Source organism: Symphalangus syndactylus, chromosome 21 (assembly GCF_028878055.3).
Source record: "Symphalangus syndactylus isolate Jambi chromosome 21, NHGRI_mSymSyn1-v2.1_pri, whole genome shotgun sequence".
Lineage (NCBI taxonomy): Eukaryota > Metazoa > Chordata > Mammalia > Primates > Hylobatidae > Symphalangus > Symphalangus syndactylus.
In genome coordinates this window covers 55,040,574-55,057,788 of record NC_072443.2, presented here as the reverse complement: position 1 = coordinate 55,057,788, position 17,215 = coordinate 55,040,574, and the positions used below count along the sequence as shown (strand labels likewise).

Here is a 17,215-nt window from a genome sequence, read left to right as displayed (position 1 = left end):
CTGATTTTTTTAAAATGTTGAACCAACATTGCATTCCTGGGATATGCCCTACCTGGTCATGATATATTAGTCTTGTTTATTTTTCTGGATTTGATTAGCTAGTATTTAAAAAAATTGTGCTTTTGGTCTGTGGGATTTTTTTTCTTATAATGCTTTTATCTGGTTTGCAATGAGTGTAATGTTGGCCTCATAAAAGTGAATTAGGAAACAATTGCTCCTTCTCTCTCTCCTGAGAGTCTGTAAAGAACTTGTATCATTTCTTCCTTAAATGTTTCACAGAATTTATAGACAAGGCCATCTGGGCTTAGAGTTTTCTTTATAAAAAGGTTTTTAGGCCAGGCGCCGTGGCTCACGCCTGTAATCCCAATACTTTGGGAGGCCAAGACAGGCGGATCACGAGATCAGGAGTTCAAGACTAGCCTGACCAACATGGTGAAGCCCTGTGTCCACTAAAAATACAAAAATTAGCCAGGCATCATGGTGTGCACCTGTAATTCCAGCTACTAGGGAGGCTGAGGCAGGAGAATCGCTTGACCCCAGGAGGCAGAGGTTGCTGTGAGCTGAGGTCACACCACTGCACTCCAGCCTGGGTGACAGAGAAAGACTCGGTCTCCAAAAAAAAAAGTTTTTATCAAATGTACCAAGTGGAACAGAGGCATCTAGGGCTGCATGCTTTGCAAGTGTTTTCAGAGCATCCCAAAAGCTCCGTGCAGCAGCAGGTCTCGTGTGCCCACCTGACGGCTGTTGAGACGGAGCTCTGGTGCTGTCACACGGCCAGGCTGCCTCCTCAAAGGCACCTGACTCTGTTCTGCTCAATGTGCTCCCTCATCACACCAGCTCCCCTGCCCTTCCCACAAACAGCTGTCAACAGGCAAGCAGCCGACCTGTGAATGTCATTTCTGTGGGGGACATGTGCTGGGTTTGGGCTGCCTAGCCTCCACATACCTCCCGGTAACAGCACTCAATTTTTCTGTGGGTGCGTGTCTGCTATGGTCTGAATGTCTGTGTCCCCCCAAAATCCAGATGTTGAAATCCTCACCTCCGAGGTGATGACACATGTTAACAGGTGGGGCTTTTGGTGCGTGATTATGTCATGAAGTCTGAGTCCTCATGAATGGACTAAGTGCCTTTATAAAAGAGGTCCCACAGAGCTGCTCATCCCTTCCCACCATGCAAGGATGTCACAAGGAGTGGGGAGTCTGAAACCTGGAAGACAGCCTTCACCAGAACCTGACCATGCTGGTACCATCTTGAAACTTTCATTTATTCTATGCTTTCTTATGTGTCAATCACAAAATGAAACATATCATAAACATTTCATTTGCTTCCCAACAATCCTATTAAAACCCCCATTTGATACATGAGGAATCCTTTGCATGGATGTTAAGTGACCTTCATGAAGCCACATCCCTAGACATGGGCCTTAGTGTAGTCTAGCTCAGAACTCCTGGTCTGGACACTCTCCTGCTCCCTTGTGCTAGGGTACATGGAGTTCAAAACAAGGCCACAGTCCTCCCACCTTTACCTGGTGCTGCCTCCAGACCAAAGCAGAAGATGGCTTTAACATCCACCTGAATCAGCCCCCACCTCCAAATGTATCCTGAATACTAATTTTTTTTTTTTTTTTTTTTGGAGACGGAGTCTCGTTCTGTCACCCAGGTTGGAGTGCAGTGGTACGATCTAGGCTCACTGCAACTTCTGCCACTTGGATTCAAGCAATTCTCCTGCCTCAGCCTCCTGAGTAGCTGGGACTACAGGTGCACGCCACCACGCTGGCTGTTTTTTTTTTTTTTTTTGTATTTTAGTAGAAACGGTTTCACCGTGTTGCCCAGGCTCGTCTTGAACTCCTAAACTCAGGCAATCTGCCCGCCTTGGCCTCCCAAAGTGCTAGGATTACAGGTGTGAGCCACCGCACCCAGCTATTACTGATTTCTTTTTTCTTTTTCTTTCTTTTTTTTTTTTTGAGACAGTGTTTCACTCTTGTTGCCCAGGCTGGAGTGCAATGAGACATCTCAGCTCACTGCAACCTCCACCTCCCAGGTTCAAGTGATTCTCCTGCCTCAGCCTCCTGAGTAGCTAGGAAAAGGCATGCACCACCATGCCCAGCTAATTTTGTATTTTTAGTAGAAATGAAGTTTCTCCATATTGGTCAGGCTGGTCTCAAACTCCCGACCTCAGGTGATCCGCCCACGTTGGCCTCCCAAAGTGCTGGGATTACAGGTGTGAGCCACCGTGCCTGGCCAATACTGATTTTTGAAAGCACGATTGGACCAGGCATGGTGGCTTATGCCTGTAACCCTAACACTTCGGGAGGCCAAGGTAGGAAGATCACTTGAGACCAGGAGTTTGAGACCAGACTAGGCAACATAGTGAGACCCCATTTCTAAAAAAAAAAAAAAAAAAGGCGGGCATGGTGACTCACGCCTGTAATCCCAGCACTTTGGGAGGCCGAGGTGGGCGGATCACGAGGTCAGGAGATTGAGACCATCCTGGCTAACACGGTGAAACCCTGTCTCTATTAAAAAATACAAAAAATTAGCTGGGTGTGGTGGCGGATGCCTGTAGTCCCAGCTACTCAGGAGGCTGAGGCAGGAGAATGGCGTGAACCCAGGAGGTGGAGCTGGCAGTGAGCCAAGATGGTGCCACTGCACTCCAGCCTGGGTGACAGAGCAAGACTCCGTCTCAAAAAAAAAAAAAAAAAATTAGCCAGGTGTAGTGGCATGCACCTTTAGTCCCAGCACTTTGGAGACCAAGGTAGGAGGATTGCTTGAGGCCAGGAGTTTGAAACTAGCCTGTGCAATAGCGAGTCTCTAAAAAAAAAAATTATAAACAAAAAATTTTAAAATTAGCTGGGCGTGGTGGCTCACATCTATAGTCCCAACTACTCTAAAGGCTGAGGCGGGAGGATCACTTGAGCCCAGGAGTTTGAGGTTATAGTGAGCTATAACTGTGCCACTGCACTGCAGCCTGGGTGACAGAGCAATAACCTATCTCAGAAAAATAAAAGTACTACTGAAGTTTTAAAACCCAGCTGAAGGAAACTGGGTAAACCAACAATCATCTGAAAAGGGTGGTGCATTTCCCCAGGCACCTGAGAGTGAGGGTGGTTCTGGATCTGAGGCCGGTTTTGAACATAGCTCTGCCACTAACCAGCTGTGAGGCTTTTGGACCCAGGCTCCTCATTTGTACAGTGCAGTCATTCTTGCCAAAGGAGTTTTTTTAATTGTTCATTTTTAGGATTAAGTGGGGGCATAGTATGCAAAGGGATTAACAGAAAAATTGGTTCTTTCATTTTGGCTCCCTCTGTCCATGCCCCGTCACCACCCCCACATCTCCTCTGCAACACTGGAAGCCCCTGCCTCTGGACCTGCAGGCTCTGGCCAGGAGGGGCAGTTGCCTAGACACCTGCACCTGCCGACGGCCCCTCCCCACCATCAGGCTCCTCTTGGTTGGACACCGGCCCTAGCCCAGTCACATACAGGTACCACTTGTATTCGTTTATTTACTTATTTATTTATTTGAGACAGTTTCACTCTTATCACCCAGGCTGGAGTGCAGTGATGCAATCTCAGCTCACTGCAACCTCCGCCTCCCGGGTTCAAGTGATTCTCCTGCCTCAGCCTCCCAAGTAGCTGGCATTACAAGCGCCCACCACCACGCCCAGCTATTTTTTTTTTTGTATTTTTAGTAGAGATGGGGTTTCGCCATGTTGGCCAGGCTGGTCTCGAACTCCTGACCTCAGGTGATCTGCCCTCCTCGGCCTCCCAAAGTGCTGGGATTACAGGCATGAGCCACTGCATCTGGCCAGCCACTGCACCCGGCCTAATTTTTTAATAGGATCTCACTCTGTTGCCCAGGCTGGAGTAGAGTGGTACGATCATGGATCACTGCAGCCTTGACCTTCTGGGTTCAAGCAATCCTCCTGCCTCAGCCTCAGGAGTAGCTGGGACCACAGGTGCCTGTGCCACACCCAGCTTTTTTCTTTTACTTTTTTTTTTTTTTTTTTTTTTAAGTAGAGACAGGGTTTCGCTATGTTGCCCAGGCTGGTCTTAAACTCCTGAGCTTAAGCGATCCTCCTGCCTCAACCTCCCAAAGTGCTGGGATTATAGGCATGAGCCACCATGCTCGGCCCTTTTCTTATTATTGTTTTAAATGGATTGTTCTTTACTAAAAAATTACTTTAAAAGGAAACCTTGGCCAGGTGTGGTGGCTCACAGCTGTAATCCCAGCACTTTGGGAGGCAGAGGAAGGCTGATCACCTGAGGTCGGGAGTTCCAGACCAGCCTGGCCAACATGGCGAAATCCCGTTTCTACTAAAAACACAAAAATTAGCCAGGTATGGTGGCGGGTGCCTGTAATCTCAGCTACTCAGGAGGCTGAGGCAGGAGAATCGCTTGAACTCAGGCAGCAGAGGTTGCTGTGAGCCAAGATCTTGCCACTGTATTCCAGCCCAGGCAATACAGCAAGACTCCATCTCAATAAAAAAAAAAAAAAAAAAAAGGGACGCTGAGGCAGGTGGATCATGAGGTCAGGAGATTGAGACCATCCTGGCTAAAATGGTGAAACCCCGTCTCTACTAAAAATACAAAAAATGAGCTGGGCATGGTGGAGGGCACCTGTAGTCCCAGCTACTTGGGAGGCTGAGGCAGGAGAATGGCGTGAACCCGGGAGGCGGAGCTTGCAGTGAGCCGAGATCGGGCCACTGCACTCCAACCTGGGCGACAGAGTAAGACTCCATCTCAAAAAAAGAAAAAAAGCCAGGCGCAGTAGCTCACGCTTGTAATCCCAGCACTTTGGGAGGCCGAGACGGGCAGATCACGAGGTCAGGAGATCGAGACCATCCTGGCTAACACGATGAAACCCCGTCTCTACTAAAAATACAAAAAAAAAGTTAGCCGGGCGTGGTGGCGGGTGCCTGTAGTCCCAGCTACACGGGAGGCTGAGGCAGGAGCATGGCATGAACCCAGGAGGCGGAGCTTGCAGTGAGCCAAGATCGCGCCACTGCACTCCCGCCTGGGCGACAGAGCGAGATTCTGTCTCAAAAAAAAAAAAAAAAAGGAAACCTTACACACTAGTGTAAATAAGAATCTCATAGCATTTGCCATCCATCCAGATGACTCAAAGCAGTGTCCGTAAGTCCTGGGGGGAAGCTGCTACCTACAAAGACTCTAGGCGTCTGCCTGTTCTCTTGGGAGACAGGCAAACATCAAAGAGTACAATGAAAAGACGGTGTAGGCCAAGGCCAGAGCAGGAGAAAATAGGGAGTTACTATTTAATGGGTATGGAGTGTCCATTTGGGAAAATGAAAGAGTTCTGAAGGTGGACAGTGGAGGTGGCTGCACAATTGTGAATGTACTTCATGCCACAGAACTCTACACCTAAAAATGGTTAAGGAGGTCGATTATGTGTTATATATATTTTACCACAATTTAAAACAAAAAAAATAGGCCGGGCACGGTGGCTCACGCTTGTAATCCCAGCACTTTGGGAGGCCGAGGCGGGCGGATCACGAGGTCAGGAGATCGAGACCACGGTGAAACCCCGTCTCTACTAAAAAAATACAAAAAAATTAGCCGGGCGTGGTGGCAGGCACCTGCAGTCCCAGCTACTCGGAGAGGCTGAGGCAGGAGAATGGCGTGAACCCAGGAGGCGGAGCTTGCAGTGAGCCGAGATTGTGCCACTGCACTCCAGCCTGGGCGACAGAGCGAGACTCCGTCTCAAAAGAAAAAAAAAAAAAAAAAAAAATGTAAACCACATATGGACACCAGAAAAAAACTTTTATTTTGAGGAAAATTAAAGGACTGACAGTGAGTTTTGAAAGAGTGAATTTTTCTCATTCCCACTGTCGCAAGAGGCCCCACTGGCACACAGAATGTGCTGGCGTCTGGCAGGCACTGCTTTTGAGGGGGTGCTCCCCACTCTTCACAACACAGGAACAGGAGGCGGGCAGGCCATAGGGGAACTCAGGGACCTGGGTCAGGCCAGAAAGCAACAGTGAAAAGAAAAGAGAAGTGAGAGTTGCACAAAGAACAAGGATGGGTGAGGGTGGTGGATGACACAGGCCACCTCCCATCCACCCGCAGGGTCCAGCCCCTAACTGTGCCCAAAGGCAGGGTCTACAGAGCGGAAGCCACCTCGTGGGGCTGACAGAGCTCAGGCAGAGTGGGGGACCCACAAAGGAAGCAGGAAGAAAATCACCCAAGGCCCAGGTCAACCCAGGTCCACAGACACTTCCTGGCACTTCCCTGCTGAGGGCCTGGTGAAGGGAGTTGAGCAAGGCCTGGTCCAGCCCTGCAAGGGCCACAGCTACAGACAGCCCTCAGGGGCCGGGGAGAACAAGTCCCAAAAACCAGGCCCAGTCTAACCCTGCCCAACATCTGACCTGGCATTCTCCTTCCTGTCTCGTAACCACAGCCCACAAGGTCCCACATGGCCCCGCCCTGCCAACCTCTCCACCCTCCCTCCCAGCCCCGCTGCCCTGGCCAAACGTGCTGCCTTTGCGCACTTCTGACAAGCTCCATCTCTCCTCTGGGCCTTTGCACTTGCTGTCCCCTCCAACTCAACCCCACTCCACTCCTAGTTCGACTCCCAGGAGGCTTATGCTGAGCGCCCTCCCCAGAACGCATTCCATGCCTTGCAGTTCTGTTTCCTTCAGGACTTACTCCTGCCTCACATGCATCCACAGATCTCATCTTAATTAACCGTTTAATTCCGGCAATCAACCGTGAGTCCCTGAGAGCAGGGCATCTCCTGCTGCTTCACTGTCACATCCCAGGACCTCAAGTAGTGCCTGGCTCACAGTAAGAGTCACAGACAGGTGGGTGTGGTGGCTCACGCCTGTAATCCCAGCACTTTGGGAGACTGAGGCAGGTAGATCACAAGGTCAAGAGATCTAGACCATCCTGGCCAACATGGTGAAACCCTGTCTCTACTAAAAATACAAAAATTAGCTGGGTATGTGCCTGTAGTCCCAGCTACTGGAGAGGCTGAGGCAGGAGAATAGCTTGAACCTGGGAGGCGGAGGTTGCAGTGTGCCGAGATCGTGCCACTGCACTCCAGCCTGGCAACACAGTGAGACTCCATCTCAAAACATAAAAAAACAAAAAGAGTCACAGACATTTGTCACCTCTCATTCAGTGACTCTCCAGCCCTCCTCGGTGAAACACATGTTGTCCATCAGCGCTTGTCCCCTGGTGGTCGGGCAAGACGGGTCTTCACCGTGTGCCCTCTCCCAGGCCCTGTGGGAGCTCTAGTATCTCCACCCCACCTTCTAACTGCCAGAAATGCCATCAAATAGGCCCAGATGATAACAAAATCGACCAAAGCCTGCGACTTTAAGGCCGGGCATAAGAAAGGAGACAGAGATTTGGCCTAGGTGTGTGGGGATGCAGCATGCACACAAATCGAGTGGTACAGGGGAAAACGCTCTCAACGAAGAGAGCAGAAGTACAGGTGTGGGCTCAGGGAAGGCCAAATGAAGGAGGTACAGAAGAGCAAACTGGGGGCCTCCCGTCAAATTCAACTCCCTCTGTTGGGTTGTTTCCACTTTATGAATTTTTTATTTTGACTATGGGGCAACTTCTTACAGGCCCTGTTGCCTCACCTGTGCAGTTTCCAGCATGTGACCTGCTGACCTGCCCCTGTCCCAGAGGCTCAGGGTCCCTGAGCCCAGAAGAAGCCAGCTAAGCCAGATGACACTCTGACCTGGCTCAGCGTGCATCCATCACTTTCCTGCCCAACTTCACCCACGAAGGCCTGTGAGAGGACTTGCTGCAGCTTCCCCCGCCGGGGCAGGGAGAGGGACCCAGGACATCCATACGCAAGGGTAGTGCTGGCCTCTGGCCTCCCACAGTCACCCCTCAGCAAACAGGGACTCCCCAGGGGTCATCTGAGCTGCCTGGGGTACAGCACGCTCCAAGGCCAAGCTCCACGGCATAGGGACCAGTGCCCTCCCTGGCCCTGAAAAGACTCCCATCTGCCTGTTTGAGAATCCTTACACCTGTAACTGAGAAGTGCCCCAGACCACATAAGAGAGGGTGTACCCTGGTGCAGGACCAGGCCTGGCACACACGTTAGATGGCTCCAAGGTGCCCAGGAGAGACTGTCAGGGGCAGGAAAGGAGAAGTCTGTGCACAGCTTGGTATGGCGGTCACTGTGCATGCTGTGTCTGGATGCTGTTCACCAGGCAGGTCCACATCCCCTCCCCACCTCAGCCAGGGGAGCTGCAGGTCGTAATTCAAAACAGAGTGTCTCTGCCAGAGGCCTGGGAGGTCGCACAACATCCCCTTCCCCAGGGGAACCAATGGCTGCCTGACAGTGGGTACAAAAGCTCAAAGCTTGGTCTCTTTGCCTGAAGGTAGGACAACCTGCAGGCAGCCTCCCTTCCCTACCCAGCTGCCCAACAGAGCACTTTCTCTGTAAACCTAGGGCAGCAGAATCCTGCCTCAGGCTCACCCCTGGGAAACCAATCTGAGCCACTCACTTTCTGCAAGACAGGGCTCCCCGCTGGAGCACCCAGAATACCCTGGGACTCAATGGCAGGGAAAGAATCAATGAGGAGGCAACTTCTACCCAGCAGAAAGGTGCTCAGACGCGGAGCCCTCAGGAAGAAGCAACAGAGCAGTGCTTAGGCTTCAGTGCTAGCCAGTGTTGGCAGGGGAGGAGGTTCCCGAGGTGCCCAAATAACCAGGTTCAAGGCAATGTAAGAAAGGAGCTAAGAGGGGAAACATAAGTGACCGAAAAGAAACCAAAATGCTGCCTGTGATTGTATTACAGCTGGAAGATTATGGCATGATTTCTTTTTTCGTCTGTTCTCCCAGTTTTTGATATAAGGTCGTTTTGTATATAAAAGGATACCTTTAAAAGAAGCAAATGAAATATACTTTATGGAACACTTTCAAAAATGCAAAATATCTAGAAGGAATCAGGAGGAACTTATCACAAAACCAGTGCTGGTTGGGTGCAGTTGGAGAGACTCAATTAGAGCCTGGCAAATTAGCCAGAGGCTGAAAGTCCCCAGGTCTAATGGCATGGGACAGGGAGGGGTCCCAGCAGCTCCTGCTCCAACTCAGTGTCCATCACTACTAGACTTCCCAGAGATCACTTCCCCTTCTGGGGCTCAGGTTTTCCTATACGAAATACAGGCTGTTTAAACTAGATGACCTCTAAGGTTCCCCTGGCCCTAAAACTGTCCAATTTTGATGCTATAAAATAAAAAAATAGGAAAAGTAAACATGAAGCTGTTGGCTCAGGCACACACAGTGATTTCTGTAAACTTAGAGCTCAGCTGCAAATTCAAAGGATGTGCAAATGTTCCCACAGGGTCTGGCAGAATTCTCGTTTTCTTTTTCGTCTGAGACTTAACAATGAACTTTCTGGATGAAGAGGTAAAATTCCTCCCAGGTTTAGAGGACTGTGGATATATGTCTATAGGCCAGCTCTTAAAATCTCCAGGGGAGATTCTTCAAAACTGCAGCAATAGATGACTACACTAGGAACAGCACTACTAAAAATAAAGAAAATATTCTCAATGCTTGATTGACAAAATGTCTTCCTGTCAAGTTAAGGGGGAATCACAATCACCAAGCACCTCTGAGAAGACACTTTGGAAAGCAGTACACATCTGCAGTCACACATCTGCAATACAAACTACAGATCAACGCCAAACACGTTATAAGGTACTTAGCACTTCTCTGATGCATCAGAGATTAAGAATGTTTTTTCCCTTTTTCCTACCAAGTAAATTAAAATCCACCAACACCCTTCAGCTCCTCTCAGAAAAGAAAATGATGTTGGGGGAAAAAGTGTTGTTAGTTTAGAAAAAGAAAAAAAGTACAGCTATAGAATCTCAGAGAAAGTAACACACAAATATATCCAAAGGGAGTCACTTGAAGCCAGCTGTTTTTAATAACCAGTTTCCTCTTTCTTGCCCACATACTGAGAGGACAGACAGCTTCAACAAGAGAATGAGCATGTATCCCCGCCACAGTATTGACTAACAGCTGATTCTCCCACACAAGACAAGGCCTTACACTGGGATACAGAAAACCTAACGCCCAAGTTCAGCCTCTGACATCAGGCCAGAAATAGGAGCCTCCAGGTGCATAAAGCACTAAAACCAAAATGCAATGGGCTGACCTAGTACGTCTTGATTTCAGGAAGGAGACCTTCAAAGAAGAAATAGGGCAGGCTGGGTGCGGTGGCTCACGCTTGTAATCCCAGCACTTTGGGAGGCGGGGGGGGGGGGGGGGATCACTTGAGGTCAGGAGTTCGAGACCAGTCTGACCAACATGGTGAAACCCCGTCTCTAATAAAAATACAAAAATTGGCCAGGCAAGCCAGGCATGGTGGCTCATGCCTGTAATCTCAGCATTTTGGGAAGCTGAGGCGGGTGGATCGCCTGAGGTCAGGAGTTCCAGACCAGTCTGGGCAACATAGTGAATCCAGAGTTCGAGACCAGCCTGGCCAACATAGTGAAACCCTGTCTCTACTAAAAATACAAAAAACTAGCTGGGTGTTGTGGTGGGCGCCTGTAATCCCAGCTACTCGGGAGGCTGAGGCAGGAGAATCGCTTGAACTGGGGAGGCGGAAGTTGCAGTGAGCCGAGATCGCGCCATTGCACTCCAGCCTAGGCAATAAGGGCGAAACTCCGATTCTAAAAAAAAAAAAAAAAAAAAAAAAAGAAATTAGCCACGTGGCCTGCACCTGTAATCCCAGCTACTCGGAGGCTGAGGCGGGAGAATAGCTTGAACCCGGGAGGCGGAGGTTGCAGTGAGCCGAAATCGCACCACTGCACTTCAGCATGGACAACAAAGCAAAACTCCGTCTCAAAAAAAAAGAAACAAAAGAAATAGGGCAAATAGTGCAAGCAACAGAGAAAGCTGGCTGGTCTGAGCTTCGGGCGTCACACTTACATACACACACAGACTAATACTCAGGCTTAACACACACATGTCCAGGCTTACACACATGGGTCTGTCATGTGGTCACACCCCGTTCTGCCTCAACCTTGACCCAGTCTTGAAACAGAAATAAAGGGAGCAACTAATGAGTATCCTGGGGGTGGGAAGGGCGGAAGCCCATCTTTTCACCCCTAGCAGGGCTGGGCTGGGAAGCTGAGGGCGCTCAGTCGCGCCCATGCAGCCCTGCCAGGGGCAGGAGCTCCATTTCCCCTGGTCTGCAAAATGGAAGGGCTGGACCGCTCCGCCCTGTCAGTGTCGGTCTCTGGTTTCATGGGTCCCTGTGGTTCCACAGGGTCACACTCCGCAGCCGACCCCTTGGAGAACTCCCAACCCGAGAGGGAGGGTGATGGAAATGCCCTGAGCATCAGGACCCGCGCCGAGGCAGCCTGAGGGGGAAGCGCCGGCCTGCCTCGTCTCACTTCGCCTCTGTAAGGCGGCCCCTGGGCTTCCCTCCAAAACTGCTTTCCTCCAGGGTCTCCGTTCCTCCCCGCGACGCTAGGCGCTGCGCTTCGTCTCACAGACTCACTTCCCACGCCAGGGCGAGGGCGGTCACAGACAAACCCGAGCCAGGGTCCCATACGCAAGGGAAGTGCGGCCCAGCGGCCCCGGCGCCTCCTCCCGGGTCAGGCCGGCTCGGGCCCTGCGGTCCCTGACGCCGCTCCCCAGGCCACCCCTCCTCCCGCACAACCCAGAACACGCGGGTCACGGCCGCCAGGCTGCGCCCGCTCTGCTCGCGCCTCAGCGGCGCGGAGGCCCGGACGGCGCCATGACATAAGCAGTGGTGGCTACCCGCGCGCACCCGCCGCTCCGACCGCCGCAGCCTAGCGCCCAGCGAGAGCGCGCCGCGCACCTGCCGGCTCTGCCGGCCTCCCGGCGCCCGCCCAGCCTCTCAGCGCCAAAGCCCAGCCTGGCCCACGGCGCCCGCGCGGCCTGGCCGCGCGCCTCACCAGCGGTAGCAGCCCTCCGAGGCCTCCAGCGTGAAGTTAACGCGCGTGGCCCGCGTGAAGGGCAGCAGCACTTTGGGGATGTTGAGCTTGGCCGCAGCGGCGGAGGGGCCCACCGCCAGCAGCACCGACAGCGTCAGCAGCAGCAGTCCCCGGCCCCGCGCCGCCATCCTCGCCGCGCGTCACCTCCCGCGACCCTGCGCCCGGCCGCCCGCGCCGCGCAGTTGCCCTCCGCTCCCGCCCGCGCGCGCCAGGCCAGCAGGTGATGAGCGCGGGGGCGGGGCGAGGGCCGCCGGCGGCGGCAGCTTCCTGGGCCCGAGCGCGGGAACTCTGGGGGCCGAGCTCGCGGCGACCCACCCCCAGCCCGGCCCTCGCGCAGGGACGCGAAGCTGGGGGATGGGCGCGCGCCTGGGCCCCCGGAGCTGAGGGAGAGGGCTTGGGGCGCGCCCGCGGGGACCCCTGGACCCTAGAAGGCCCAAGGGGGAGCCCCCGGCCGCCCCGCAGCACGCATCCCGCCCTGGTCTGTGCCCCTGGCGGTGGAGCCAAGCCGCCGGCTCTGGACCTTACGCTCAAGCCCGAACCCACGGTCAGCAAGGAAGGGACACATGCCCCAGGACATTTCGGATGCAGAAAACGGCGCCTGCCTTGTCCCAGCCCATGCTTCCCAGAAAAGGGACCCCGGGCTCGCAAAGGGAAGCCACCTGCTGAAGCGCTGAAGGCCCGGGGCCCCCTCCCCCTCGACCCCATCACACCCTTTCCACAGAGGCCTTAAGATCCCCATTTCTCCAGGAAAAAACCGGTTGAATGGCCCTCAGATCACTCAGCCAGAGAGCCCCAAGCTCTTGTTCTCCGCACTGCACCCCCTGCGGAAGCCATTAGAGGTTACCCATAGGTCATTTAGGGCGCCAACGCTGCCAGAGCACAACCCCCTCCACAGCCCCCACACCCACAAAAGAAAGTTCAGCACCGCGGAATCCACCCGCACACCAATGGAAGGCCTTAGATTCCGCGCTGTGCTCTGTGGCTTTTAGCTGTCTTTGTCGTGAATTGCATGAAGGCATGCGTCAGCAGGCACCTGACTGCTTGGTGTCGCTAAAATATGAATCTAGCCTTGCAGAGAAGGCCCAGCCTAGCGGGAGGCCATGAAAGGGTGGGGTGAGGGTGCACCGGCCGGCTGTGTAAGGAGTGCAGGAAGTGGATGCTTACTGTAACCAAGAAGACACACAACGATGCCACTGGGTGACGAGGAAGGAGAGGATAAATGTCAGAAAGGCTCGGAAGGCTTTTTGGAGGCGGCGGCCCCTGGGTTGGGCATAGACAACGCACTGGGCTTTAGCGAGGCCCGCATAGGCTGAGCCTGCCCCTCAGGGATCATGGGGCTTTTGGATGGTGATGCAGGGTGTTTGGGGTCACCCTCAAAGCCTGAGGGCCCTAGAGCAGGGAATGTGTGTGCTGGGGGAAATCTCTGGAGATCCCAGAACTAAGGGGGTGAGGGTCGGCCCTGTGTGGAACCAGGTGCTGTGGGAGGGGAATTCCAACGGGCTCCCTTTGAAGAAACAAAAAACAGACTTGTGCGGAAAAGGCAGCCTCGGAGTGGGTATTTGTGAGGAAGTCTGTGGGTGTCTTCTGAGTTGCACAAGATTGATTTGTTTTCCAACAGGTAATCCAGATGGTTGAAACTTAGGCTCAAAAGGGTTCCAAGTGAAAGTGACTCCTCTCGCTCGCCGTCACCTAATACTCTTCCCTATAGGCAATGAGTGTTTCCCACTTGAGTATACATCCAGAGAAATTTTATGCATAAACAAGCATATATATATATATAAAATATGGCACACATGCACACACATACCCATACATGCACACACATATGTATATATGAAATTTGGCACATATACACACATATACATATGTCTTGCCAGGCAGGTAAATCTCACTCTTGGACATTTATCCTAGAGAAATGAAAAGTGATGTTCCCACAAACACCTGTACATAAAATATTCATAGCAGCTTTATCAAATAGGCCCAAACTGGAAACAGCACAGAGGTCCTTCAAGGGTGATGATTAAATACTGTGGCACATCTATGCCATGGAATATTATTCAGCAACAAAAAGAAATGAACTGCTAATACATCCATCTTGGATGAAGCTCCAGGGAATTATACTGACTGGAAAACAAACACCACAAAAGCACAAAAAGTTACATACTGTATACTTGCTTTTATACAAGATTCTTGAGATGGCAAAATTATAGAAGTATAGAGCAGATGAGTGATTTTGGGGTCGGGGTGGCACGGGGTAGGAAGTGATGTGGCTATAAAAGGTCAACATGAGGAGTCCCTGGGATGGAAGTGCTTGGTGGCTTGACTGTATCAATGTCCGTTTCCTGGTTGTGATATTATCCCATAGTTTTGCAAGATGTCTACTAGTGGAAACGGGGTAAAGGGCACATATTATAGCATCTCTCTTATTATTTGTTACAACTGCATGTAATCTACAATTATCTCAAAAAAAAGTTTAATTACAGAGACAAAAAAAGAATCATACAAACAGGCCCAGCAAAACACATGTGAGTGGACACAGCTTGCTAAACAACTACGTTTCAGGTGATTTAAGGCAATCAGGAAATTTTCCCAGCTGAAAACAATCCATGGAAGACAACAAAATGGAACGGGTGCGGTGGCTCTCGCCTGTAATCCCAGCACTTTGGGAGGCCAAGGTGGGCAGATCACCTGAGGTCAGGAGTTCGAGACCAGCCTGGCCAACGTGGCAAAACCCCATCTCTACTAAAAATACAAAAATTCGCCAGACATGGTGGCACCCATAATCCCAGCTACTGGGGAGGCTGAGGCAGGAGAATCACTTGAACCTGGGAGGTGGAGTTTGCAGTGAGCTGAGATCGCGCCACTGCACTACAGCATGTGGGATGAGAGAAACTCCATCTCAAAAAAAAAGGCAACAAAATGATGGGTAAAACATTTTCCATCTGAGATTTTATCCCTTTACGTTGTCCTTAAACTTGCCCCCAGACCCCATTTCACTTGCCTACAAACCTGGTATGGGATGGTATCTGGGGCCAAGCCAGGGGTCCATGTGTAGGGGCCACCCCCACCTTCTGTGTGGGCTATCTCCACTCCCTGGCATTGGGCCCCTTCTTTGGGTGTCAGTGTTTATCTGAGATGCAGGGAGCCAGCCATGGACGATGGCCTGAGCAGAGCCTTCTGTCCTGGGCACAGAGACCCTCTGGGCTGGAAGAGACCACAGATTTGAGCGAGCTGGTTACCCACCTGATAACTAAAACCAGATAGGAAAATGTCTCCTGACCCACATCAGGGCCTCCCAAACTTCTGTTACTTTCTACCAACCTAAAACATTTAAAAAAAAATCTGAGTACCACTTGTACTCTTATTTCCTATCTGTCTTATTTCCTATATGTCAAAGTGTTTACATATATTTACTTAAGAAGCAAACTTTGTCTCTTCTGTAAATAAAAAGCCATTATCAGTTTGCAAAATATAATAGAAGTAGCCATAAAATAAATACAGCGAAACAAAAGAAGGCCTTCAAATTACTGGAGGATACTACTTCCTGCTAAAGGCTGAGAGCCCAAGGCCTGCTCTCAGGGCCTTCAGTGGGAAGATAACCAAACACAAGACAGTGGGAAGGACAAACCACACTAATCTTGACCTTTCTTCTTGAGCATACAAGTATGGAGAGATTTTTCAAGGCAATTAACTTTTTCCTAGGGGGACGTTGTCCTATTAGAGCCTACTCACCATCTTTTTGTGACGAGTTATTTTTATTTGTATTTTATTTATTTATTTATTTTTGAGACAGGGTCTCACTCTGTCGCCCAGGCTGGAGTGCGGTGGCACAATCTTGGCTCACTACAGCCTCTACCTCCTGGGCTCCAGCCATCCTCCCATCTCAGCATCCTGAGTAACTGGGATTATAGGTGTGTGCCACCACACCCGGCTAATTTTTGCGTTTTGTTTTGTTTTGTTTGTAGAGACAGGGTTTCGCCATGTTGCCCTGGCTGGTCTCCAACTCCTGGACTCAAAGGATCTGTGCCCCTTGGCCTCCCAAAGTGCTGGGATTACAGACATGAGCCACTGCGCCCAGCCCAAACAGTAATTTTAAAGAATCATTCTATAATGGGGAAACTTAAAGAGTCATAGAGTAGACAGAGTGGTATAATGAAGCCCCATGACTGTCCAGTTCTGTGGCCACAATCCACAGCCAATTCTGCTGCTTCTGCAGTCACCCCAGGCCCCACCCGATCTCATTTTGAAACAAATCCAAGATACCCTGTCATTTCATCTGTATTTCAGTGTGTATCGCTAAGAGATAAAGACCCCTTTATAGATATAATATAACCACAATACTATTACCACATATAAAAAAGTTAACAGTAATCTTATGGTCATAAAATATTATTAGAGTTCAAATTTCCAACTGTCTCATACATGTCATAATACCTTTTTACAGTTTATACTTTGAGAATCAGGATATAAGTAAAGTTCACACATTGCAATTGATTGAAATGTCTTTTAAGTCTCTTTCAATCTATAGGCTTCCTTCCCCATCTCTCTTTTTCTCCCTGAATTTAAATGTTGCCCTTTTACCTCTGGAGTAGACATTTGTGTTTTCAGACACCCCCAAGCTGAGTCCCCCCTCGCCTGGGCCCTACTGCAGCAACAATGGGGGTTTCCGCCTCTCACAAGTCTGCTCCCAGGCTTTGGTCATGGACTCTGGAAATGGAGGAAAGGGACACCCACTGTGGACCTTCAGCACCGCCTCTGAGCTGGAAACCTTGGCTTTGGGAAAAACAAAAAAGAAGTAAAACACCAGGAGCACTGGAATGGCTTCCACCTTTGCAAAGTGCTTTCCAAAACCCCATCATACTTAAGAGAATGGCAACACTTAATTACAGAAATTGCTGCTTAAGTCAATGCCCAGACATGCCTCCTGCTCATGGGGCCCATTTTCTGGATGTGTTTACTCTTCCTCAGAATGTGTTCCTCACGCTTGCCACCTTCAGCCTCTGCCAGGATTGGCAATTGTTTGCTTCCTGTGGGGCCCTGGGTCCTTCCCCACAGGCATCACTAGAGGATGATGGCTGCAGAATAAGTGATAGCAGCCAGCTTGTCACACCTTCAGCCTTCCTTGGAAGTCCAGGCACACATGTGTTATCCCAGCCACCTCAATCTGATTCCAGCAAACCTAGCTGGATACACAAGGGAGTCCTCAGACATCACCAGGCCACCAACTCTGGAAGAGTACAGGCTCTCTACTCCTTGCTTTCTAGAACT

The 17,215-nt window shown here is 50.9% G+C and overlaps 1 protein-coding gene across 1 annotated transcript in view; it reads right to left on the bottom strand.

Annotated features, from left to right (window-relative positions):
• The window catches only part of NUP210 (nucleoporin 210), a 107,716-nt gene extending 95,550 nt beyond the window's left edge, over positions 1 to 12,166 (bottom strand). Inside the window, exon 1 of the mRNA XM_055259255.2 lies at positions 11,909 to 12,166. Coding sequence (XP_055115230.2) covers positions 11,909 to 12,075 — 167 coding nt within the window. The 5' untranslated portion in view covers positions 12,076 to 12,166. The remainder of the gene's footprint in view (positions 1 to 11,908) is intronic.
• Positions 12,167 to 17,215: the final 5,049 nt, after the last annotated feature.